This window comes from Dasypus novemcinctus, chromosome X, assembly GCF_030445035.2.
Source record: "Dasypus novemcinctus isolate mDasNov1 chromosome X, mDasNov1.1.hap2, whole genome shotgun sequence".
Lineage (NCBI taxonomy): Eukaryota > Metazoa > Chordata > Mammalia > Cingulata > Dasypodidae > Dasypus > Dasypus novemcinctus.
In genome coordinates this window covers 87,316,126-87,341,544 of record NC_080704.1, presented here as the reverse complement: position 1 = coordinate 87,341,544, position 25,419 = coordinate 87,316,126, and the positions used below count along the sequence as shown (strand labels likewise).

At 37.6% G+C, this 25,419-nt stretch overlaps 2 protein-coding genes and 1 pseudogene across 3 annotated transcripts in view; all 3 read right to left on the bottom strand.

The window, feature by feature from the left end:
- The window catches only part of ATP7A (ATPase copper transporting alpha), a 307,559-nt gene extending 292,666 nt beyond the window's left edge, over positions 1-14,893 (bottom strand). Inside the window, exons 1-2 of one of the 2 annotated variants that reach the window (XM_058291680.1) lie at positions 14,664-14,881; positions 5,673-5,791 (exon numbers count right to left, since the gene is read on the bottom strand). The gene's annotated coding sequence lies outside the window, so the exon portion shown is untranslated. Of the gene's footprint in view, positions 1-5,672; positions 5,792-14,663 lie in introns of both variants that reach the window. The other variant, XM_058291681.2, reaches the window with a different exon arrangement.
- Positions 14,894-17,426: 2,533 nt separating this feature from the next.
- Positions 17,427-18,133, bottom strand: LOC139438040 (protein YIPF5-like; annotated as a pseudogene).
- Positions 18,134-19,632: 1,499 nt separating this feature from the next.
- COX7B (cytochrome c oxidase subunit 7B) lies at positions 19,633-24,181 on the bottom strand. Its single transcript, XM_071213088.1, has 3 exons — positions 24,036-24,181; positions 21,093-21,217; positions 19,633-19,834 (listed from the first exon to the last, which is right to left on the bottom strand). The coding sequence occupies exons 1-3, from the start codon at positions 24,073-24,075 to the stop codon at positions 19,757-19,759; spliced, it is 243 nt and encodes an 80-aa protein (XP_071069189.1). The 5' UTR covers positions 24,076-24,181; the 3' UTR covers positions 19,633-19,756.
- Positions 24,182-25,419: the final 1,238 nt, after the last annotated feature.

Genomic DNA, 25,419 nt, shown 5'->3' with positions numbered 1-25,419 from the left:
AAAAAGAAAATCAAACAGCGTAACACACTACACTAATAAATCAAAGAAGAAATATCACATGATCCTATCAATTGGTGCAGAAAAGGCATCTGACAAAATACAATATCCTTTCTTGATAAAAATACAACAAAAGATAGGAATTGAAGAAAACTTTCTCAACATGATAAAGGCCATATATGGAAAACCCACAGCCAACATTGTACTCAATGGTAAAAGGCTGAAAGTTTTCCCATAGAGATCAGGAATAAGAAAAGGATGCCCATTGTAACCACTGCTGTTCAACACAGTGCTAGAAACTCTAGCTAGAGCGATAAGGCAAGAAAAAAAATAAAAGGCATCCAGGGGAAGCAGACTTGCCCCAATGGACAGGGTCCGCATGCCACATGGGAGGTCTGTGGTTCAAACCCTGGACCTCCTTGACCCGTGTGGAGCTGGCCCATGCCCAGTGCTGATGTGCGCAAGGAGTGCCCTGCCACGCAGGGGTGTCCCCTGCATAGGGGAGCCCCACGTGCAAGGAGTGCACCCCGTGAGGAGAGCTACCCAGCGTGAAAGAAAGTGCAGCCTGACCAAGAATGGCACCACACACACAGAGAGCTGGCACAACAAAAAGAAACACAGATTCCTGGTGCCACTGATAAGGATAGAAGTGGTCACAGAAGAACATTCAGGGAATGGACACAGAGAGCAGACAACTGGGGAAGGGGGAAAGGGGAGAGAAATAAATAAAAAATAAATCTTTTTAAAAAAAGGCATCCAAATCAGAAAAGAAGTAAAAGTTTTGCTATTTGCAGATGATATGATCCTGTACCTAGAAAGTCCTGAAAATTTTACAACAAAGCAGCTAGAGCTAATAAACAATTTCCGAAGTATCAGGATACAAAATCAAGATGCAAAAACCAGTGGTGTTTCTATACACTAATAATGCACAATCTGAAGAAGAAGTCAGGAAAAAATTCCATTTATTAATACAATGGCAGCTAAAACAGGGGTTCTTAACCATTTTAGCTCAAAGGACCCCTATGACACTCAGGTGAAAACCATGAACCCCTTACTAAGTAAACACTACACTGTGTATGATTTAATAAATACCTCACACATGCACCAACATATACCCACAAGAATAAGGATAATTTTGTTTTTTTATTTATTGAAGTGTTTCACATATAAAAACATAAACAAAAATGTATAGTATTTCATGTGATCTATGTATCTTTTAAATTAAAAAAGATAATCAAAAAATGAGTAGGTAAAAAAATGTACAGTAATAGTTGTGAACTTACTAAACAAACATACATATAGCATCATACAGGTCTCTCATGCCTCACCCTACGACCAATACCCTGCATATTGTGAAACATTTTAACTAATGATTAAAGAGCATCCTGATAATGTTACTACCAAAGTATCTTACATTTTGTGTATTTTCACACAACACACCCTATTAAAATATTTTTATATCATTTATACATGAACATACATAAACAATAAGTTTGTAGTGAATGTTTTGAACTTACAAAGCAAGCATGCATAACATCATACAAGGATCCCATACATCAATCCACGACCAACACCTGGCATTTGTTTTGTCCTTTAGTATATATATATATTTTTTTATTTAAGAAACTTAGATTACATAAATGCTATACAAAAAATATAGGGGATTCCCATACGCCCCACTCCCTAGCACTCCCACATTATCCCACATCAACAACATACTTCATTAGTGTGGGGACATTTTTTACAGTTGATGAACACATCTTGGAGCATTGCCACTAAGCAATATTATTGTATACATTGTAGTTTACACTCTCTCTCCCACATTTTTTGCAAGCTATTACAAGATATATACAATGGCCTGTATCTGTCATTGCAACATCATTCAGAATAAATTCCACATCCCCAAAATGCCCCCAAATTATACCTTTTTCCCTTTCCCTCCCCTCAGAACCTCCAGTGGCTACTGCCTCCACATTGATGAAAAAAGTTCTTCTATTGCTAGGATCAGAATAAGTCTACAGTAAAACAATTATAAGTCTACTCTAGTCCTTGTCCATTTTCCAATCCTGAGGATTCTGTGATGGTGATGCTCACTCCACCTCTCTATCACACTGGAGAGAATAAATTCCAAAGTAGGCCCCCCACAGTCAGGGCGCCAAACTCCTGAGCTGTCTGCCCTGACTATAGTGTCTGGATGTATCCAGAGCCCTCAGGAGACCAGCTATTTGAGGTAATATTTACTTTGGCAGTCGATGAGTTCCTGTTGAGACATGCATAAGGATAATCTCTAAAATGACTCACTCTGAAGTCTCTTAGCCATATAAACTCATTTGTCTTTACCCTTTCCCCCTTTTGGTCAAGGTCTTCTTTCAGTTGCATTCCTACTTGCATTACTAGTTGGTTCTTGGTAGTAATCCCTTGGTGGCAGGGAGGCTCATCCCCAGGAGTCATGTTCCGTGCTTGGGGGAAGGTAATGCATTTATATGCTGAGTTTTGGCTTAGAGACATACCACACTGAGCAACAAGGAGGCTCTCAGGAGGTAACATTTAGGCAATCTATAGTACTAGGCTAAGTTTCAATTTCAAAAATAAAGGTCCAGAAGTATAGTCATCACAATCAAAGACCTGTCAGTGGTCCATTCTCCTTCACTAGTCACTGGCCCTGTACTCAGGGGATTCTTGCTGTCCCATCAGAGAATGTGGCAGAGCTCTCCAGGATGGGAATTTGATATTTCTTTGATTATTGTGTGGATCTCCACCCACTGTGACAATGTTCCATGAACACTTGAACACATTCATATGCCTTATAGGTTTGCCCCAGGTGAACTGCCTCCCATGCACCCCCCCATCAATGAAACCCCGCACCAATGATCCTCCCCTGCCACAGTTGTAACCCTTGTGATCCCAAATGTCTTCAAAAATGAAGTCAGCAGGGAAGCAGCTGTGGCTAAATTAGTTGGGCTCCCATCCCAGGGCCTCCTTGTGAAGGCAAGCTGGCCCGTGCACCACAGAGAGCTGACACAGCAAGATGACACAACAAAGGGAGACAAGCAGATATAGAAAATGCACAGCGACTGAACACAGAGAAGAGAGAGCAATAAATAAGCCGCAAGGGAGTAATAAATATTTTTTTAAATGAAGTCAGCAAACAACAAAATAAAAGTAATAAGAAAATAAACCAATAATGATAATTTCAAAATAACTAATAAAATACAAAAAAAAAATGTTCCATCACAGTGTGGTGTTTTAATGCAGGCATGTTGTATAGGAATTCTGCACATGTGCATGACTGTTTTGTAAGGTCACAACTTCTGTAATAAAAATACATTTAAAAAATAATAATAGGGTGGGTTGAGGGGAAAAGGCACTGTTGTAAGATATGGACTATACTTAATAGTAAGATTTTGACCATATTCTTTCATAATTTGTAATAAATTTCTCACAACAATGAAAGGTGTTGGTGGTGTGTTGATGTACAGGACCCCTGTATGATGTTATGTATGTTTGCCTTGTAAGTTTGTAACTTTTACTATATACTTATTGTTTATATATAGTCATGTATAAACGATATAAAATAAAATAATAATAATAGGGTGGGTTGGGGAAAAAATATACCAAATGTAAAATATTTTGGTTAGCAGTAATAGTTTGAGGATGCTCTTTCATAGTAAGTTAAAAAATGTTTCACAACAATGCAAGGTATTGGTGGTTGGTTGAGTTATGAGAGCCCTGTATGATATTATGTATGTTTGCTTTGTAAGTTCACAACTATTACTATACACTTATTACTTATGTATGTTTATGTATGAGTGACATACTTCAATAATTTTTAAAATTAACTGAAAATGGATCAAAGACCTAAATATATCAACTAAAACAATAACCCTCATAACCCTCCTAGAAGGAAATGAAGGAAGATATCTTTAAGACCTGGTAGTATGTGTTGCATTCTTATACCTTACATCAAAAGCAAGAGCAACGAATGAAAACATGGATAAATATAACTTCTTCAAATATAAACACTTTTGTGATTCAAAGGAATTCATTAAGAAGATGAAAGGGCAGCCCACTCAGTGGGAGAAAATATTTGGAAACACATCTCTGATAAGGGTTTGATTTCCATTCTATATAAAGGGATCATACAACTCAACCATAAAAGAGCAAGCAATCCAATTTTTAAAGGGGCAAAAGACTTAGACATTTCTCCGAAGAGGAAATACAAATGTTGAAAAAGCACATGAAAAAATGTTCCATATCACTAGCTATTAGGGAAATGAAAATCAAAACAACTAGATATCTCACACCACATAGAATGGCCATTATTTTTAAAAAAACAAAAACAGAAAACAATAGGTGCTGGAGAGGATGTAGAGAAATAGTTACTCTTTCACTGTTGGTGGGATTGTAAAATGATGCAATCTCTGTTGAAAGCAGTTTTGTGGTTCCAGGGAGCTAAATATAGAACTGCCATATGATCCAGCAATTCCTCTACTAGGAATATATCCAGAAATGAAAACTCTGACATGAACAGACATCTGCAAACCAATGTTCATAGCAGCATTATTCACAATTGTCAAAAGATGGAAACAACCCAAGTGTCCATCAGTCAATGAATAGATTTTTTAAAAAGGTGGTATATACATACGATTGAATACTACATTGCATTAAGAAGAAATGAAATTAGGACACATGATAACATGGATGAATCCAGAGGATATTATGTAAGTGAAAAAAGCCAGACACAAAAGGACAAATATTGCATGTTCTCAATAATATGAACTAAACATAAAGAATAAATGCATGGTGTTAAAACCTAGAGTATAACCTAGAGTATATGAGGAGATAAGAGGAGGGCTGTGAAGGAGTACTGATGCTTAATGTATGTTGAAGACTTAACTAACTTGACTAAAAGTGTGGAAACAGACAGAGTTGATGGTAACACATTACAGTGAGTAACAGCTGGTTGATAAATGGGATTGTGGCTGAAAAGGGTATTCTAGGGATGTAAATGTCAATTGAAAGAAAGCTAGAGAATAATCTAGGGACAGAATAATACATTGAACCCAGAGGTGGATGAGAATTGTGGTTGATGGTACAGATGCAAGAGTGTCCTTCTGTGAGCTAAAGCAAATGTATGTCACTATTCCAGGGTGGTGGGAACGTGGAGAAGCATGGGAAAAATACAATTAATGGAACCTATGGACTATAGTTAACAGCAATACTGTTATCTATGTCTACAGCAATCTCATAATGTGTAACATATGGTCCACATTATGTGTGGTGTGTTGGTGAAGGGGTATTGTATGCGAATTGCGAATTCTACACCTGTACTTGATTGTTTTATAAGTTTACAACTTCTGTAATAAAAATATTTTTTAAAGTGGTTAAATGGTAAATTTTATTTTGTATATATGTTACCACACTATTTTTTAAAGAGACTATTGTCAAGGAGGGGAACCATTAGGAATTGAATGCAGGTAGAAAAAAGTTAGAAATAGAAGTTGTTTGGGTACGTTTCAGGGCTGACATACTGCACAACTCCATGTCATAATTTCTACAGGCTAATAATATGACTGGTGCCACCTGAAGTTGTGTAACACAATAGACCTTGAAGATATAAATTAGGAGTCTCCAACCTGCAGATCAGGATCTACTCGTAGATCTAGAAGCCTCACCTCGTGGAGCTCCCTGGTGGTTTCCAAAGATGTCTTCTCTCTGCTACATCCCCTTTCTACGACAAGTCCCAGCTGAGATTCCCAGTGGAAAGAAGAGAATAGCACTCTCCCAGAGTTATCTACGGAAAAGTTTTTCAAAGCATTTAAAAGATGGTACCAGAGTGCTTATCTACCATTTCCAAAACTGCCCCCTCACTAATTCCCAAACAATCTATGCTTACCATTTCTTTCTATGACTTAGCTGTTTAGACTGGTCCCCTCACTTAGAATGCTCTCTTCTACATATTTAAATCCTATTACTTCACTGGTCTGTAAATTTCACAAAAGCAGGACCATGTCTTCTGTGTTCATTATCATATTCCCAGTACCTAGCACATGGATAACAACTCAATAAACAATTGTTGAATGAATAAATGGATCCAAGTCCCACCTCCTCCAGTAAAAGCATGTCAAATATTCCCACCCACTTTCTTATGAATTCCAAATACCTTTGGAATAAGTATCACTGTTTAGTACCTAATTTCTCTATAGCTATTTGAAAGATTTATTTATTTATTGATTTCCCCCCCTCCCCTGGTTGTCTGTTCTTGGTGTCTGTTTGCTGCGTCTTGTTTCTTTGTCCGCTTCTGTTGTCGTCAGCGGCACCATTCCTCGGCAGGCTGCACTTTCTTTTCACGCTGGGCGGCTTTCCTCACGGGCTCACTCCTTGCACGTGGGGCTCCCCCACGCGGGGACACCCTTGCGTGGCACGGCACTCCTTGCGCGCATCAGCACTGCGCATGGCCAGCTCCACACGGGTCAAGGAGGCTCGGGGTTTGAACCGCGGACCTCCCATATGGTAGACAGACGCCCTAACCACTGGGCCAAAGTCCGTTTCCCTCTATAGCTATTTGATATAAGATTTCTTTCCCTGCCAAGACATGGGAGAACATGTCTTATGCTTCTTTGCATATCTTACAGGGCCTAAGTAAACACTGGATACAAAACAAGCACACAATAAAAATTTACTAATTGTAGTGCTAATATGACTTATAAAAATTCAATTTACATACAGCTTTGTAATAATGTACCTATTTTGTAGAGTAGGTTAGACAAGAATAAAGCATTTCCTTTATCTAAATTTTATATCTCAGTTCATTCACTAGAAGTATGGGCCAGAATTTGGTAATTAGGGAAATAATCTGGAAAATCTCGATGGCCCAGAGTCTGTGACTCACTAATTACAGAAGCAGAGTATTATGAATTTTCTTGGTGAAGTAGAATGAGTAAATCAAAATGATTTGATTTGCTAGCTGACATAATGAATTTCTTATATGTCACTTAGCATACTGTAAGGTATACTGTGCCCTCCTAATTTGATTTTTCCATTTTCTGTGACATAATTTAGAGATTAAATATTACTTGCAGGTATTGATTGATTAGTATATCACTCCTGTAGTATGCTAGATTTATAGTACAACAGAACTATAATTTACAATTTTATATGTTCCTAAATTACTTTTACAGTAAATGACATTAATAGTAGTAACTAAACTTTATTGTGTGCTTATTACCTGCCATATAGTGTTCTTTGGGGTTTACATGTATGAACTCATTGAAAACCCTAAAAGACAGGTATTGTTATTGCCCACATTTTACAAATTTGCAGGAACTGAGGCACAGAGGAATAAGAAAACTCCATAGGGGCATACATGTAGGAAGCAGAGGAACTGGTATTCCAATCTGGCGGTCTGGCTCCAGAGTTCCCATTCTTAATCCTATGTCATACTGTCTCTTGAAAACAGGAGAACATCACAATTCAGTGGCAAAGTTACCTTGAAGTATCAACAGAATAATATCCAATAAAGTCCAGAAAATGAAGCCAGCAATGTTCTCATTTGTGCTTACCAACTTTTATTGTACTTTCTTTTAGTACAGTCAAATTCTAAAAACGTTATTATAAACATCAATATCTAGTCAAATTCAAAGATATGCACACTGTAAAGATGGAAAAATACACATGGACCACTTCCTTTATCTTCCAGGAAGGCTCTGAGAATACAGATAAAATAAGACTAACACCATTTTAAACAACTGGTCTTTTAGCATATTTTAAATAATGTAATTAGCTGAAAACAAAACTATGGGTCCTTTCTTTTGAGATTACTTTCAAAGTGCCAAGGAAAATTACAAGTTACCAACACTTTATTTTTTAATCACCAAATCAATAATTGACTTATTATACCTTTTGCTCATTCACACTTCCAAAAAAGATAATTCGTTTCCCTTTTTAAGAATAAACGGTGCAGTTAATTCCAGTAGACCTAACTTTGTTCAAATGTACATATACTTTACAAAAGAAAGTTCCTTTAAAGGCCAGACTGACTGGCTTTATATACCCCAGTTTAGCCACTTTCTAGGTCTAGGTGGAAATTTTAATCCTTTGAAAGAGTATGACAACTCTTACCAAAGTACAAACATTAGACAAAGTAGCAAATCTATTTTTCACATTAGCCAGAAGAATAGTTCTGATCTGCCTTCTTACATGCAGCAAAAAATACAGTAAAAGATTCGAGATCCTGTGACTTACTACTTGCTCCAAAGTTAAGAATCAGGAATTTGTAGGGGGTTTTGGAAATGAACATAGTGGAAAAACTCTTAGTCAATCCTAATCATACTCTGACGTTTGAGGCCAAATAATATGCTATACTAAATAAATTATTATTTTTTCCACCATCACAGAATGAATTTAAGCCTTTAAAACTATCTGAAGAGGGAAGCGGATGTGGCTCAAGCAACTGGGCTTCTGCCTACCACACGGGAGGTCCCAGGTTCAGTTTACGGTAGCTCAGAGAGGGTGAGTTGGCATGACAGGAAGGCACAGTGAGCTGATGCAACAAAAGAGACACAAAGAGAAAAGACAATGAGAGATACAACAAACCAGGGAGCTGAGGTGACTCAGGTGATAGAGCACCTCTCTTCCACGTGGGAGGTCTGGGGTTCAGTTCCCAGTGCCTCCTAAAGAGAAGACAAACAGACACAGAGAGTACACAGCAAATGGACACAGAGAACATACAGCAACCGCAAACAGCAAGGGGAGGTGGGGGTGATAAATAAATAAAATAAATCTTTAAAAAAAAAACAATCTGAACACTACAAAAGTATTTATGACCAAAATTAATCCTTTATCATCTTGCTAGAAACACATGCACGATATAAACACTTTGCTTTAAAAGTACAATACTTGAGATATGACATTGATCTGACTGCTAATTCATAAAAATGTACTTACAGTTGAGGTTAGAAATTAATACCAAGATAATGTGGCCATAAATCTGAACTAAAAGGTAATATTTAAAATTAACAGTAAAATAGTAGACTAACATAAGAGAATGTACTTACTGGTCAAAATTAAAGTATTTGCAAAAACAATACTAATATTTTAATAATGTAATCAATATATATGGTGTTATTAATATTAACTTTGTTATAAATTCATTAACAATTTAATAATTCAATTGCAATTCTTAGAGCAAATAATTTTATCATCAACGAATTAGATTCCTTGTTCTTTTTTCAATATTGCTTTGGCTATTCAGGGCCCCTTGCAATTCTATATATCAATTTGAGAACTGGCTTTTCCATTTCTGCAAAAAAGGCTGCTGGTATTTTGATAGGTATTGCATTGAATCTGTAGATTGCTTTAGGTAGTACTGACATCTTAAGCATACTGGGTCTTCCTATCCATCAACATGGGTGGGATGTCTTGCCATTTATTTAGGTCTTTAATTTCTTTCAGCAGTGCATTGTATTCTTCATAACACAAGTCCTTCATCTCCTTGGTTAATTTATTCCTAGGTATTTTATTCTTTTAGATGCTAGATTCTATTGTGAATGGAATCTGTTTTCTTAATTTCCATTTCAGATTATTCTTTTATTCCAACCACTCAAAACTCCTTAACTAGGCTTCCTATAAGCTTTTGTTAGCTCAAGGATCAATTCTTAAACAGCCTCACAACACAAAAGGTCAGCTACAAGTTTATCCTAAATAGCCCTGAGAATTTTCTTTAGAGAACTCCACTCTGGAATTCTTTCTCTCTGTTACAGTTTTTCAGGTGTTACCAGAAGCCCTCTTTAAAAAAAAAAAAAGAACCCTTCTTAATGCTCGCTTCAGGTGAACACTTAAGAGAGCAGAAACCATTTTATTCACAATCCCAAGAAAGATACAGTGCCCTCAAACTCTCAGGTGGGAGTAGAGGAAGGGAGTAATTCAGATATTTTTGGTTGGGATATCAATTGCATATCCAGGATCAGCAGAAATTACAGCAACATAAAACAAAATACATTTATTTTTACAAACAAAATCAACTAACTTAAATACCCAGGCGAAAACAGTTTCCCTGAAATGTGAAATAACCGATTTTTTTTTTCAATTAGTGAACTGTTAAAATACACTCCTGTTTATAGGCCTGGAAAATTGGGTTTTTAAAGTAAAAGCGGGTAAAATATTTAAAATATCTTGAGACATAGCTGAATAATTCTAAATGAGATCAGAAAACATGGAATAAATGCAACGTAGTGGCTCAAAATGGGGATATTTTATCTTCATTTCCTTCAAGGAAAGAAATACCTGTGAAAAATAATATACTCTACTACCAGTAACCCACACACAGAGGCTCACAAAGATGAGGAAATCACTTCAATTTGCTAACAGTACTGGAGAAACCAGGAATATATTTAAGAAACCAGAAACACTTCTCTTTCTTTTTTTTTAAAAGATTTATTTATTTATTTAATTCCCCCTCTCCCCCAGTTGTCTGTTCTCTGTGTCTATTTGCTGCCTCTTGTTTCTTTGTCCGCTTCTGTTGTCCTCAGCGGCACAGGAAGTGTGGGCGGCGCCATTCCTGGGCAGGCTGCACTTTCGCGCTGAGCAGCTCTCCTTACGGGGCGCACTCCTTGCGCGTGGGGTTGCCCTATGCGGGGGACACCCCTGCGTGGCACGGCACTCCTTGTGCACATCAACACTGTGCATGGGCCAGCTCCACACGGGTCAAGGAGGCCCGGGATTTGAACCGCGGACCTCCCATGTGGTAGCCCTAACCACTGGGCCAAGTCCGTTTCCCCTCTTTTATTTTAATGAAAACACATTCTAAAAGAATTTTGATACTTTTCTTGCCATACTATCTAAGCAACTCAGCAAGCAAGTTATATCACATTAAATCAATCTGAAGGCTGAGATTTAGAAGTGGAAAACATTTTGTATGATCTATGTATCTTTTTTAAAAAAACACAATTAAAAAATATTTTTAAAAAAAGAAGTGGAAAACATAATTGCTGGGAGCGTAGACTGAACTGAAACACTCTATTACCTCCTCCCTTCCTGCCTTATGTCCTATGAAAATTTACTGTTAAAAAACCTGAAAACTAGTATTTCTCTTTAACAAATGTGAGTAGAGGGATTTTGAGAAAAAACTCCAAAATATTATTTCTGCCAGCGGCACTATCACCTCAGACAAATCTTAGCTTGTCACAATTTACTTTCCCAACTGGCAAATGAAGATTATTTTCACTGACAGGGATGTTAAAAGTCTTGTTTAAAGTTTGTCAGGAATTTTTTTAAAATTTATTTATTTCTCTCCCCTTCGCCGTTCTGGTTGTCTGTTCTCTGTGCCTATTTGCTGCGTCTTTGCTTTGTCCGCTTCTGTTGTTGTTGGTGGCATGGGAATCTGTGTTTCTTTTTGTTGCGTCATCTTGTTGTGTCAGTTCTCCCTGTGTGCGGCGCCATTCTTAGGCAGGCTGCAATATCTTTCGCGCTGGGTGGCTCTCCTTATGGGGCGCACTCCTTGCACGTGGAGCTCCCCTACATGGGGGACACCCCTGCACGGCACGGCACTCCTTGCACGCGTCAGCAATGCACATGGGCCAGCTCCACACGGGTCAAAGAGGCCCTGGGTTTGAACCGTGGACCTCCCATGTGGCAGACGGACGCCCTAACCACTGGGCCCAGTCCGCTTCCCCCAAGAATTTTTAAATACATAGATAAAAGCAGTTATAATAAGGAACTTCTAAAAATAAAATGGAGAAGCAGATGTGGCTCAAGCAAATGAGCCCCTGCCTTCCACATGGGAGGTCCCAGGTTTGGTTCCAGAGCCTCCTGGAGAAAAGCAAGACAGCAAGCTGGCGTGATGGGCAGGCTCAGCAAGCTGTCCCAACAAGATGATACAATAAGGAGACACAAAGAGGAAGGACAATGAGATACCACAAACCAGGGAGGCTGAGGTGGCTCAAGTGATTGAGCACCTCTCTCTCACATGGAAGATCCCAGGTTCAGCTCCCGGTACCTCCTAATAAGAGAAGACGAGCAGACACAGAGTGCACACAGTGAACGGACACAGCAAGCACAAACAAAAAACAATAAGGGGGTGGGGATACATAAATAAAATAAGTCTTTTAAAAAAAAAGAATGTAGTACCTTCAAGCTCTCACAGAGGTAAAGGTTGTAGTGTGTTAGCTGGGATTATTCTTGCTCTCTCCTTTCTCTTGCTCTATTTTTTAAACAAACTCCACTACTTCTGCATTTACTTTTCAAAGACAAGCAACCTGATGCATTAGAGAACAGAAATATTAACCTATCCTTTAGGGGAATTCGTGTTTATCCTAATCCTATCTAAAGGCCAGGAATCAAGATATTTTTAAAGGAAATGGACTTGACCCAGTAGTTAGGGCGTTCGTCTACCACATGGGAGGTCCGCGGTTCAAACCCCCGGCCTCCTTGACCCGTGTGGAGCTGGCTCATGCGCAGTGCTGATGTGCGCAAGGAGTGCCCTGCCACGCAGGGGTGTCCCCCGCGTAGGGGAGCCCCATGAGCAAGAACTGCGCCCCGTAAGGAGAGCCACCCAGCGCGAGAGAAAGTGCAGCCTGCCCAGGAATGGTGCCGCCCACACTTCCTGTGCCGCTGACAACAGAAGCGGACAAAGAAACAAGACGCACCAAATAGACACAGAGAACAGACAACCGGGGGAGAGGGGGAATTAAATAAATAAATAAATCTTTAAAAAAAAAATAGATATTTTTAAGACTGTAATTGGAAAAGAACAGTTTCTATCAGGGTAAGAAATTCCATAGAGAAATCAGTTTGGGGGAAGCAGATATGGCTGAACTAATAGAGCATCCACATGCCATATGAGAGGTCCAGGGTTGTGTGGTGAGTTGGCCCACACGCAGCGCTGCCACGTGCAAGGAGTGCCATGCCATGCAAGGGTGTCCCCCGTATAGGGGAGCCACACACACAAGGAGTGCGCCCCACATTGAGCTGCCCCGCGGGAAAAAAGCGCAGTCTGCCCAGGAGAGGCACCACACACATAGAGAGCTGACACAGCAAGATGACACAACAAAAAGAGATGCAGATTCCCGGTGCTGCTGAGGATGCAAGCGGGCACAGAAGAACACACAGCAAATGGACACAGAGAGCAGACAATTTCTTTTTTTTTAAAAAAAAAAAAAAGGAATCAATTTGGAGGAGAAGAGGAAAGCAAAAATTTGGAGAAATCCTGGAACAGATTCTGGCTTTAGAATATGTTGTTACTCATTCTCAGCAATTTTTTAAAAAGTATTACAAATTATATTTAAGACGTGACAATCACAATTAAAATATAAGTATTTTTTCTCTTTTAGCTTTAAGTTTACACCAGAATTAAACCTTATCATTATGCATTAGCATTGTTTTTATCATTTCCATGTGTTTTTAAATTTTTGGCTGGAGGGTAGTTGGACATAATTGCAGGCTTACCATATCTATGGCTTTGTATTCTTTAGTCCTTCCTTTAACCAGTGACATCTTGGGAGATGTGGCTGTGTTAGAAATAGGGATGCTGGCATGACAGTATGTGGTAGGATGCCCTACATCTTTTCGGCCCCAAAGACTTTGCTCACATTATTCCTTCTGCTTAGACTGCACTCCTCTACCTTCATTTCTGCAAAGCTAAATTCTACTCATTTTTCAAGGCCCAGCTCAAATGCTCCCTTCTCTGCACTATAATTACACTTTTCAGTTTTTAATATACATCATAACTGTGACAAAAATTCTTTAATCGTATTTCTGTTTTTCCTACTACATTATAAGATCCTCAAGTACAATAACACCTATATCATGACTGGAAACACATGAAAGTTTGAAACATAAAAATAAAATCTCAGTTAAAATATGCTTCAAAAAGGATGAGAAAAACAGTGTAGTTTTTCAATCAGAGGGACTGCTAGAACCCACTGTCTTCCTTATTAGCTGAACTCACTTAATTTGATAGTAAATTCTTTTGAGGTCAGGGACCCTGTCTCATTTCTTGCACAACCCCCTCCCCACCTCAACATCACCTAATTCAATGCTGTGCATATATGAAGTCTCAACAGAAAGTCGTACTACTATAGATAAAGAGGCTATGATTAAAACAAAGATCAAATCCTGAAAAATCAACTGTTAAATGACAGAAAAGTGTTGTCGATACTGATACTTAGGATAACCTCAATGTCTACAACAGATAAACATGCAAGAGAATGGGACAAGGACGGAGAGTAACTTCACTGGCAGTGGGGTACACAATGATCAAAATGAAGTGAAAACAAGAGAACTCTTTCAGTTTCGCTTATTCTCTCAGAGGGAGAGAATAAGCAAAATATCTACTTTTATTACAATTTTATTAATAATGGTGCCCTAAGTAGCCTTAGTTTCCAAAGTATAAAGAAGTGTCACTAAGCAGAGACCCCAGTCTATATGACCTACAATACAGGGTACAGACCTCCTCATACTCTCAAGAGGCCATGAATGATCTTGTACCCCAGGAAGAGTACAAGAAACTGACACGGGTCATGGTAAGATAAAACATAGTGTGGTAATAAACAACTCGAGAAGTGAGTTCGGAGATTACCCTAGATTAAAATGACCTTCTCGCCAGTACAGACAGTACAGAATTCCCTACCTAGTAGAAGGGGATGATGGGAAACCGATATAGGACCTACCAGTGTTTTCAGCTTTATGGTAAAACCTCCGGACCTACGCAGACTGTGGCAGCGATAAATCCACAAGAGCGGGCTCCAATCTCACACCCTAGAAGTCACAGCGGCGGTGGCGGCGGCGGCAAGAGCGGCTCCTCCCTCTGCCTTTTCTCTTCCTCCACCCACTACCCCGCCGCCGCCTGCCTTCACCGGTCCCTCCCCAGGCTACCCCACTTCCGGGCGATGCCCCGACCGGAAGCAGGGCCTTCAAAGGAGTGAGAGATGCATCACGTGAGTGCGGATTGCACACGGCTCTTGGGCTGAGGCGCAGCTTTCAAGCGGAAGTCTGCTTTGGCGCTCGCTGCCCTGCTCCTTCACCTCTTTGTCCACCTACGCCACCAAAAAAACAAACAACAAACAAAAACAACCAAGAGTGCCTTTTCACCTGTAGTTTCTTAACTACAGACCAAGATGAGGTGGCTGTTATCGTACCATATCAACTATTATAAGTCATTTTTCTGCATATTTTATCCTTTCCCAACAAGAATTAAATCGCTTCTGACAGATTGTATAACCTGACTCCACATGTAAATACACAACTAAGAACTTGCCTTCACCCCGCCTTTGAAAAATGACCAAGGGGAAAAGACTCTTTATGTGTGTAGAGGATTAGGGAAAGAGGTCTACCTTCGCATAGCCACCCCAAGCATTTTTTTTAAATTTTTTAACCTTTTTTTTAAGATACATAACACAAATGTTACAATAAAAAAATAAGGTTCCTGTATGCCCACTCCCCAAAGCCCCCACTCCTCCCACATGGACTTCTTTCTTTAGTGTGGTACATTCATTCCATTTGATGAGTACATTTTGGAGCACTGCTACACTGCATGGATTAGTTTATATTGTAGCTTACACTCTCCCAGTCCATTCACTGGGTCATGGCAGGCTATATAATGTCCTGCATGTGTCCCTGCAATAACATTCAGGACAAAGCCAACTCCCGAAAAATGCCCCAACATCACACCTCTTTTTTCCCTCTCCCTTCCTTCAGCAACTCCCGCAGCCACTGTCTCCACATCAATGATGTAATTTCTTCCATTGCTAGAGTCACAGTAATTCTATAGAATACCAGTAAATCCATTGTAATCCATATTTTATTCTTCCATCCTGAGGACCCTGAGATGGCTATGTCCACTCCACCTCTAAATCAAGAATTAGATTGAATCTCTGGAGTGTCTATGTGCCTGCTGGACCCTGAGCCTCAGCAGAGTTGCAACATTGGACTTACCCAGGTCAGCTAACAAGGAGGTGAGGATGGTCAACCACCACACAAGGGAACTGAGTGTCTACAGCTGCAAACAGAATTCCATCCATCAGCCATGTGGGACCTCAGCCCCATTCCAAGCTGTGAACCACTTCCCCATTTATTCATTCAGTCATCCATCATTTTAAACACCCAGAAGATTTCAGGTTGCAAAGAATATTACAGTATCGATCACCATGAGTTTTAGATAAAGAGTTGAGATGTATAAAACGTAAGAATGCAATGCAACAAACAAGTAGTACAGAGAACATTTGAGAAAAAAAATGTACTTTTATTCTTGTTTTTCCAATCTGAATTTATTCTAGAACTTATAAAAATATGAATATTAACAATAAAACAGGAAGAGGCTTACTGCAGTATCTTACGTATTTCAAAGCAAGATGTGGTCTTTTCATATTTCCTTTCAAATGTGTGCCCTAAAATGTAAGGGAAAACTAATTAAAGGACCATTTGTATTTTAAATTAACCATTTGAGCCCAGTTTTCATAGAAAAGTAGCAAGTCTGAAAGTGTTGCAGAACCCAAACTAGTACACAAAATACAAATATAAAAATACTAAATATAAAAGGCCTAGGAAAGTCTCTGGCACACAGTACACATATTTTAGTGTTAATTTCTTCCTACCTGCTGTCAAATTCCTATTAAGCCTTGACAGGGAACAGTTAAAACTGCCCAGACCAGACTAAATTTCGGATCTGCAATTAAGTATTTCAGAAAGAATTATCCCTTCCCCCCTACACCCACCCATATAAAGTAGTAATTTGGTTTGCAACAACAATATTAATTCTGCTTTAAGCTTTCAAAGGAATTCACTAAAAGGCAGAATGCAGAAATACCACCTTATCAGAACAGCGAATCTATTAGCACGCTAGTTCATTTATAAAAATATTAAAATTTACTGCTATGTACCACAAGATCCTCTACCACTCATGTACATTTAGACACTTGGCCTTTCCGTCACCCCTAATCCCCTTTATCAATGCACAAGCATACTAACATTTTTTCACAGTTACTATATATATATTATTTTGACTGCCCTGTCAAATTGAGAAGGCTATGTTCATGAAGTAATCCAGTTTACTGGGATAAAGCAGATAGTTAAATGCCCCCACAAAAACTTATGAAGTAGTTTTAAAACCTCAACTAAAGTTAATAGTCTTCAGGGTGCTAACATCTGTGGCTCCACAACTATCACGTACCTAGAGTTTTATGTTTGTTGAATCAGCTTTAAAAGAACAGAACACATGTGCTAAAATAATTGTTTTAAAGTGAAATGCAGAACAGGAGATAAATAGTACATCTTATTTATATAAGCATGAACACTTAAAGCTAGTCACACTGCAGGTAAATCCAATACAGTATTCAAAAGTTCTATAAAAATGAACAGAAAAGATAAATGTTTACTTCCATTGCTCCAATGGTCAAATGTTAAATCTGCACAGGAGTGTTGCTGTAGCAGTGTGCTGGTTCAATTTAAGAGTTAAAGGTCCTTTTTTGCGTATTTTGCTCACTTATGTCCACATTCCAGATAAATTCAGTTCAAAAGTCAGAAATTAGGGTAAAGACTCAACATTTAACAAAGCATAAGGATATGCTAATAGAAGTTGCTATCCTTCCCTGGCTAATGAAGAAATAAAAATTTTTGGAGCAGAAAAACTACACAATCCAAAAATTCCAGCAGTAAGAATGACTCCTACCATTCCTGGCAAAGCTGGAATGTAGGATCATGGGAAAATGGCAATATACAAGGACACTTGGATATTGAACCAAAATGAAACACCTGCCATATTCATTAAAATTAAGAAACAAAACATTCCTAGACATCCAATTGCACTGATCCCATATACATAGCCAAACTAGATTTTGCCAGCAACAATGTGGCTCCATAGGCAAGCCAAAAAACCATTGGTCCTGCTATTTGCTACCTTTAATGGATAAACACTGTTTTTTGCCATTTGGCCAAAATTGATACCTAATCTAAGAAAGGTGGTTCATCCTCAAAGGCGTTTCCATATAAAGACATGTGGATGGAGCATGCCCGAGTTGGTTGGAAAACCTGCCCAGTATATGGCTGCTGTGACTGTATCATGTCTGTAGGGACAAATTGGTCTTGCTGTGTGTAGTCACAGCCACCATATTGTTTGCTATATGGTCTTCCATAATCATAGGACTATTGTGATTGGCATCAATGCTATAACTTGTCTGGTTAAATCCATGTTGATGTTATTAAAGCCTGACATTACAAATGATAAAGAGTGCCTTTGGCAGCGGCAGCAGCTTCAGCAGTCCCAAATACTCCCCAAACTCAGTTTCAGATCCTGAACTGGCCAAATTGCTTCATGTCACCTAAAATTAAGTTTTCAAAGCTTGTTCAAAGATGCAGGCTACCACCACCAGGTTTTATTACAAAAAGCAACATATACCTCTGCTAGGAAATGGAAAAATAGACATTGCAAGTTATCATACATACTTTTTACCTGTCAGAATAGCTAATATCATTTACCCAAAGTAAAATCATACTGAAAACTACCTCCAATCACTCGAATGCTAATTCAGTGATGAAAACATAAGTAATCTAATGAAAGATTTAGGACTTTCCTTAAAGACATGTTTATTTTGCTTAAATCAAAACCCAGGGGTACATGTGAATACTTAGTACTATTCTGAATAACATTCTAAATATGGATTATAGTGTTCAAATTTTATTAAGTAATGGTAGTCACTAGTCTTGCAACCTACCTATTTTGCAGTAAGTTATTTTTCCCACTCAAACCATGAAACTGACTTTAGTCTATTTGATGAGAAGCTAAGACCCGGTGCTATGAAACCACTTCTAGTATTTCATGTAATAAGCAAAAAATTTTTTTACAAATGTTTGGTTAAGTATAAATCCTTACCTACATTAGTAAACTTGGAGAATCCTAAAAGCCACTTACCTAATCCTTTTTTAGTATCAGCTACATGGATTTTAGTAATGTCTAGTTTAGCTAATATAGGTAAGTTACAAAACTAAAATTTTCATTTTCTTCCAACTTGACCACTGTAAACACAAGAGTGCAGAAAACTACTTTACAGCCTTCAGCCAAGGAAGTAATGAAGCCATTGGTACAGATTATACATGAAATCCCATAAACTGAACTCAGGATAATCCACAAAATGAAAGTAATAATTACAGCAAGGCAACAGGAGATATCATTGATGATTGTGCATAAACTGTTTTTGATAGAACCTTTCTTTAATAACATTTTAAACTTCTCTAAATGATAAATATAAAATTCTAAGTAAATGTGCCAAGGGAGCTAGAAGGAAGCTAGTGTTCAAACATCCTAGCAGTTCATTTCCGATGACCATTCTTCCCTTGGTTCTGATGACACCTTAAGTTGTTTAGGCAGGAATGAAAAGGACTTAATGCCAATTCCTAAAATAAACATAAATGAGAGGTAGAGATCTGAACACCAGATTTTTCGCTCACAGATGACCTAAAATACCTCGTGATCATGAGTTACTATTTCAGACTTCTAGGTGATAGCCAAATTTTCCTTTTACACTGTCTTATAGAGAAAAGCTATGTAAGAATTGTAGGGCATTTTGACTTTAATATTAAAACCAAGGTTAAATAAATGAAAAGTGGTTGAACTTGGTTTCATTTACAAAGGAACAAAGCCTACAATAAAGGTGTCAAATGTACTTTATTTCTTTAACAATGCCATCTTTTAATGGGTACACAATGCTTTTACTTGTTATCAATTATGAGTTGGTTTTGAAACAATTTAATATCACACCAATTGGGATGATTACTGATCTCTCCATTCCTTTGGGGTGACTCTGCCAACAGGGGACAGGTTCCATTCTATTCCAATTTGTGTTGCTACCTGTAAGAAAATACTGTCAGTTACACATGTTTTAGTCAAAACCCACTTTCCCTTGAAGCCCTATTTCTTGAAAATGACAAAGTTATTCTGCTCTATAGGTTAAAAACAGAAATTCATCTGGAATATAGCCCTCCATGTAGGTTAAACCTAATTGCTGACCTAAATCTCTAGAGCAGCGCTGTCCAAAAGAACTTTCCTGAAATGATAGAAGTGTTCTATATCTTTGCTGTCCAATATAGTATTCACTAGCTATATATGGCTACTAAGCAAGTGAAATGTGGCTAGTAATGACAAGGGAACTGAATTTTTAAACTTATTTAATTCAAAATCATGTTCCATATTTGTATACTACTTGCTCAAAACATTGCTTCCTTCAACCACGACTACCTAAATAACTACCAAAAAACTAGTTTTACTAGCCCTTCATCATAAAGGAGGACTTCGCCTCTAAAAGTTCCTCTGATGACACATTTGTTCAACAACCTGCTTATCCTTCTAATTAAGTATGCAATTATTTTAATGGTATATCTGATTTCAAGAAAGCAAAACAAGAATGGATAAGCTCTATTAACTTTTTTTTGTCAAGGCCAAGAGTTGATTTTCCTTTTAAAACCAGCGTATGTATTTATTATACTTTCAGGATTACTATTTTTAACCAGCAAGAACAGTGACTGGTAAATAGATTGTTTAATATGCAGCTGTAAAAAGCTGAAATATTAAAGCAAATTACTTTACATTTCATTCATCAGGAATATTGTGCTCAGTTCTTTGTAAAACAATTTTAGAAGAAAAACTGTTAAGTAAAGTGTTTCTAGGAGGGTGCTCCAAGGTGATAAAAATCCTGGAAACCACATAGCAAAAAATAATTGACAGAACTAAGGACATTTAATCTGAAAGAAGGAATTGAGAAGGAGATATGATAGCAATTTTCTAATATATGAGGACTGTCACATGTTAGTGGAATCAGAATTTCTGTGGGGTTATAGAATAATAGGTGAAATATAAAGGGAGGCAGATTTTAACAACATATCCTTTTACAGCTACACAACATGAAAAGGGCTGCCTGTTGTTCCAGTAAGCTACCTACTAGAAATATTAAGAACAGAAGATAGATGAATGCTGCATGTTGAGGAAGAAATTCCTGCATTGCATTAGTCCCTTCTAACTAGAAATGTACACTACTGTGTTAAAACATTTGAATACATGCACAAGGAATGAGAAACATCTAAAACAGAAATTATTAATCAACAGCACTTACATATATCCATACAGCAACACAGAAAGTGGCTCCACTAGCTAATACAGCATTACCGTATTTGTCATGGAAATCAGGTGTACGCTTCTGGTGAATATGCCTTGCCATTGTTTGCTGAATGCTTCGAACTTAGAGAAAAAAAAATAGAGAAGCGTATCTATCAATTACCAGGAAAACAATGTACGTGATTAATACTGCCAATCAAGGAAGTCAACTTTACAACATTATGCAATACAATAAGATGTTGAAACATTAGTTAAAAGCAAAGTAGCATACTTGGAAAGGAATAAAAAATAAGATTAACAGATAACATGATAAACAAAGATAGCAAAATGTAGACAATTGGAGAACCTAGGTGGTGAGTATGTGGATATTCATCACATAATTCTTCCAACTTTTCTGTATGTTTGAAAATTTTCATAAGAAAAATGTTAGGGAAGAATGCAGAGAGGTGATGTTAGTCACATTCACTACAAATTGGTATTTGTATAGCCTCTGGAACGCGGTTCCTATTAATTTTAATATTTAGGTCTCAAATTATCACTAAAGTTTACTCAACAATGTTCAACAACTACAACATACAAGGGGAAAATTCAAATTAAAGCACATTAAATATTTATGACCTTAAAAATTTTTAAACCTAAAAAGTTGGGCAATTTTGATTTTTTGAAAACTGTATAACATGCTAGATCCTGTCCTAAGGTAACGTCCAGTCAAGAGGAGATTAGATATGTAGACATATTACCACTAAAATGCAAGGAAGTAAAATTTTACCTAAGCAGTTTGACAAGTAGGATTTGGTTATGTAATTATGGAAAGGGGGACTCTAGACAAAGACAGAAAAGTCCAGTGTCCTAGAAAATCAAGTTTGGTTTAAGGACAAGGTATATAATAACAGGGGATAACACAAGAAAGGATCATGGAGGGCCTTAAATGATGGGCCACATTTTCTGGTAGATAAAGGTTTTTGAGCAGAACGAAAAGATAAAAAATTTGCTTTTACTATTTATAAAAGTAGAGTTTTTTTAAAAAGGCAAAACAGTTATTTTCAAATTGCCTCTGAAGGCACTTAGAAGAGCCTAGGAAAAAGCCTGGGAAATGTATTTTTCTGGATTTTTTGTTCCTCCTCTCCAATCTATGTAGTAAGTCCTAATTGTTTGAAATGGGACTTCAAAAAGTACTTTTGTGTTAAGTATGTAATGAAAAACATGTTACAGAAACAGCAATGTTGCCCATTCCCTACTATCATTTAAGCACATAATGGCTTCTATGTGATACAATAGGTTTTTTCAAGAAAGTTATCTAACCATTAATGGTTTCTTCCGTGCCACACACCTGTTTTCACCTTTAAATAGTCACACTTATGAGTAAATTTACAAACATTTCACAATCTAGTCTGCTCTTGAATAGTTAAAAAATATGTGAATTCCACATTAAAAACAAAAAGACAAAAAACCCTTTCCTAAGGTTCAAGACCCTATTTGTTCAAAGGTCAAATAAATTAAAAATGGTTACCAAACTGGTGGAAAAGATATGGTAACAGATGGTGGTGATGTCAATTTAATATCACTAAATTGTTTAATTAAAAGTGGATAAAATGGGAAGTTTTAGGTTGTATCAGTTACAAGAATAAAAAATTTTAAAAACCATAGAACTGTTCAAAAAAATTACCAAGCAACTGTGCAACACCTCATGACCTCAACACTCAGGTTACCTAGCAATTCCTTAGATTGCTCCTCTGTAACAAGAAATGGCTTTTAAAAAATGGTTTAGTTACCACATACTAGTCATCTCATATAATCCTCAATAACCCTATAAGGTAGGTATTTTTTTACTAACTCCCTATTTTACAAAGGAGTAAACTTAGGTTCACAGAGGTTAAATCATTTGCCCAAAGTAAAAGAAATGATAAATGTGACTTGTAGAATATGAAAAACCAACTGGGGAACTATTCTTTTAGTTATTTTCGAAGTTGTGTGAGTGTTAAGAACACAATCTAATAATAGCCCCCTGACTGTAGAGTTTAAAAAAAAAAAAAGGCTAAAGAAGCTAAATGGTAACTGCTTAAGGTAACCTTCACTGTAAAAAAACAAAAACAAACAAACAAAAAAACAGCTGACTTAGCAAAATTAATAATTATTCAAGGTCACCTTCAGTGCAAATCTAGTATAGAATGCGTTTTTCTCTGCAATCTAGTGCATTCTCTATACATAACACTTGTCTCAAATTTTCCCTATATTGGAGCCAGTGTGGCTCAGCGGTTAAGCGCCAACTTCCCACATAAGAGGATGGGGGTTCAGTCCCCCGCCCCGTACCGGAAAAAAAAAAAAAGACGGCTACTGGGGAAAGGATGTAGCTTAAGTGACTGAGTGCCTTCTCCCCATGCAGGAAGTCCCAGATTTGATCCCTGGTACCTTCTAAAAAAAATTTTTTTTTTAATTTTCCCCTATACCTACCTAACTTTTTTATCTTTTAAAAAATGGCTGCAGGGCTACCATTCAGGTTGTTTCCCTGCGATGAAACCAGATGGAAAGCTAGGTTTACACATTCCTTCCGTTATGGGTATAGGAATTGGAGAGGAATTAGGAGTAAATGTACTTCCATAGCTAAAATTTAGGGAATTGCCTAAGGAACGAGAAATATCCACCAGGAGTGTCCTTCCTTAACATCGTAGGGTACTGAATAATAAGAAAGCAGGGTTAGTCTCTGACTCTCCGGTAACAGATAATGAAATGGGAACAGAAGCAGACACTCTGAGAAGGCCAATGGTAAGGGCATCTTCCCAATTTCTTTCGGGTGGGGGTGGGTGGGCGCTGATCATTTGGAATTGGAATGTTGATAAAGGTATATTGGTTGAGGGAAAGGGGACAAAACAGACGAAACAAGACGAGAACGGAAAATGGATATAAGACTGCTGGAAATTATTTGCTCACAATTTTTGCTCACCTCTGAGATGACTCAGTGCGTTTTTGGCCAAAGGAAGCATCGTGAAGTTGTAGACAGGCTACGGCAACTGCAATTGCTGCTACTTTGGTGCACTCGCGCGTCCTATACCCTTGCAAAGAATCCTGAAAAACAAAATGGCTTTCCGCAGGGGTCATAAATGAGATTTGATGAGATCTCGCGATATCTGGAAAAAACAGAAATTGTAACCATCTTTACTACGAAGAAAAATGAGGGTTTCGGGAAATGTAGTTTCAGACTTTATAAATGCCGTGTGATGATGGCGTTAAATGAAGTACTAGAGAACCGTGTGAAACCAAGACACTGAACTTAGCTGGAGTTGTCTAAGGCATCAGCGTCAAGATGGTGTTAAAGTTCCAGAGGCTTAGGTTTATATCTGACTCCACATTAGCTAGTTGATCATATCACGCCAAAACTTCCTTTGCTTAATTTTTGTCTCTTTTTACTACATACTAACTGGCTTAACTTTTTTATTTTGATATAATTTCAAATTTAGAGAAAAATTACAAGGACAGTAAAAAGAATTTCTGTAATATATGGATAAATATGTGATAAAGTACATATAATAAGTTACTGATTGTAGAATCTTGGTGGTAAATATTCAGAGTACAGTTTTTTCCATATTCCTGTCTGTTTGAATATTTTCATTATAAAATACTGGGGGGAGGGAAGAGCTTTGTACTCGTTACCTAGGTACACCAACTAGTAATATTTTGCCACATTTCTTCAATCTCTCTCTCTCTTCCTCTCTCTCTCTATATAGTTTTTTAATGAGCTGTTTGAGAGTAAGTTGCACACATCATGTCATTTGCCTTTACCTGTTAACCCTTCAGGGTTTATTCCCAAATGGGTATTTGCTTACATATAACTACAGTACAGTTACCAAATTCAGAAATTTTAATACTGATACAATACAACCCATATTCCAATTTCAGCAATTGTCCCAATAAAGATGTCTCAATGTACAGTCCAATCCACGTATATGTACTGAATTTTGTTGTCATGTATCTTTAGTCTCCTTAAATATTGAATAGTTTCTAAGCCTTCCTTTGTCTTATATTGCATTTTTTTCTCATTACAAATAAGCTATATTTTCTCAGTTTTACATAGGAAGAAAATGAGGCATAGAATCCTTAAGTAACACCTAAAATATCACGATCAGGCCATTATATGTGGCAGAACTGGTAATGGATTTTCTGACAGACCAGTTATTTATAGAAGTTCCCTCAAATTGTGTTTGTTTGAAGTTTCCTCCAGATTAGATTCAGTGGATGCACTTTGGGCAGGAATTTTAAATAATTGATGTGTCTTCTCAATGCATCTTATCAGGGGGTATATATGTTAGTTTGTCCCATTATTGATAATA

Bases quoted from the DNA above. Each gene is read 5' to 3' on its own strand.
- COX7B (XM_071213088.1), bottom strand. From the start codon at position 24,075: ATGCTTCCTTTGGCCAAAAACGCACTGAGTCATCTCAGAG. The intron at 21,218-24,035 runs GTGAGCAAAAAT...TTTTTCTCTAAG, and splicing joins CGCACTGAGTCATCTCAGAG to TTCGAAGCATTCAGCAAACA. The intron at 19,835-21,092 runs GTAAGTGCTGTT...ATTTTCTTACAG, and splicing joins GTGTTGCTGTATGGATATAT to GTAGCAACACAAATTGGAAT.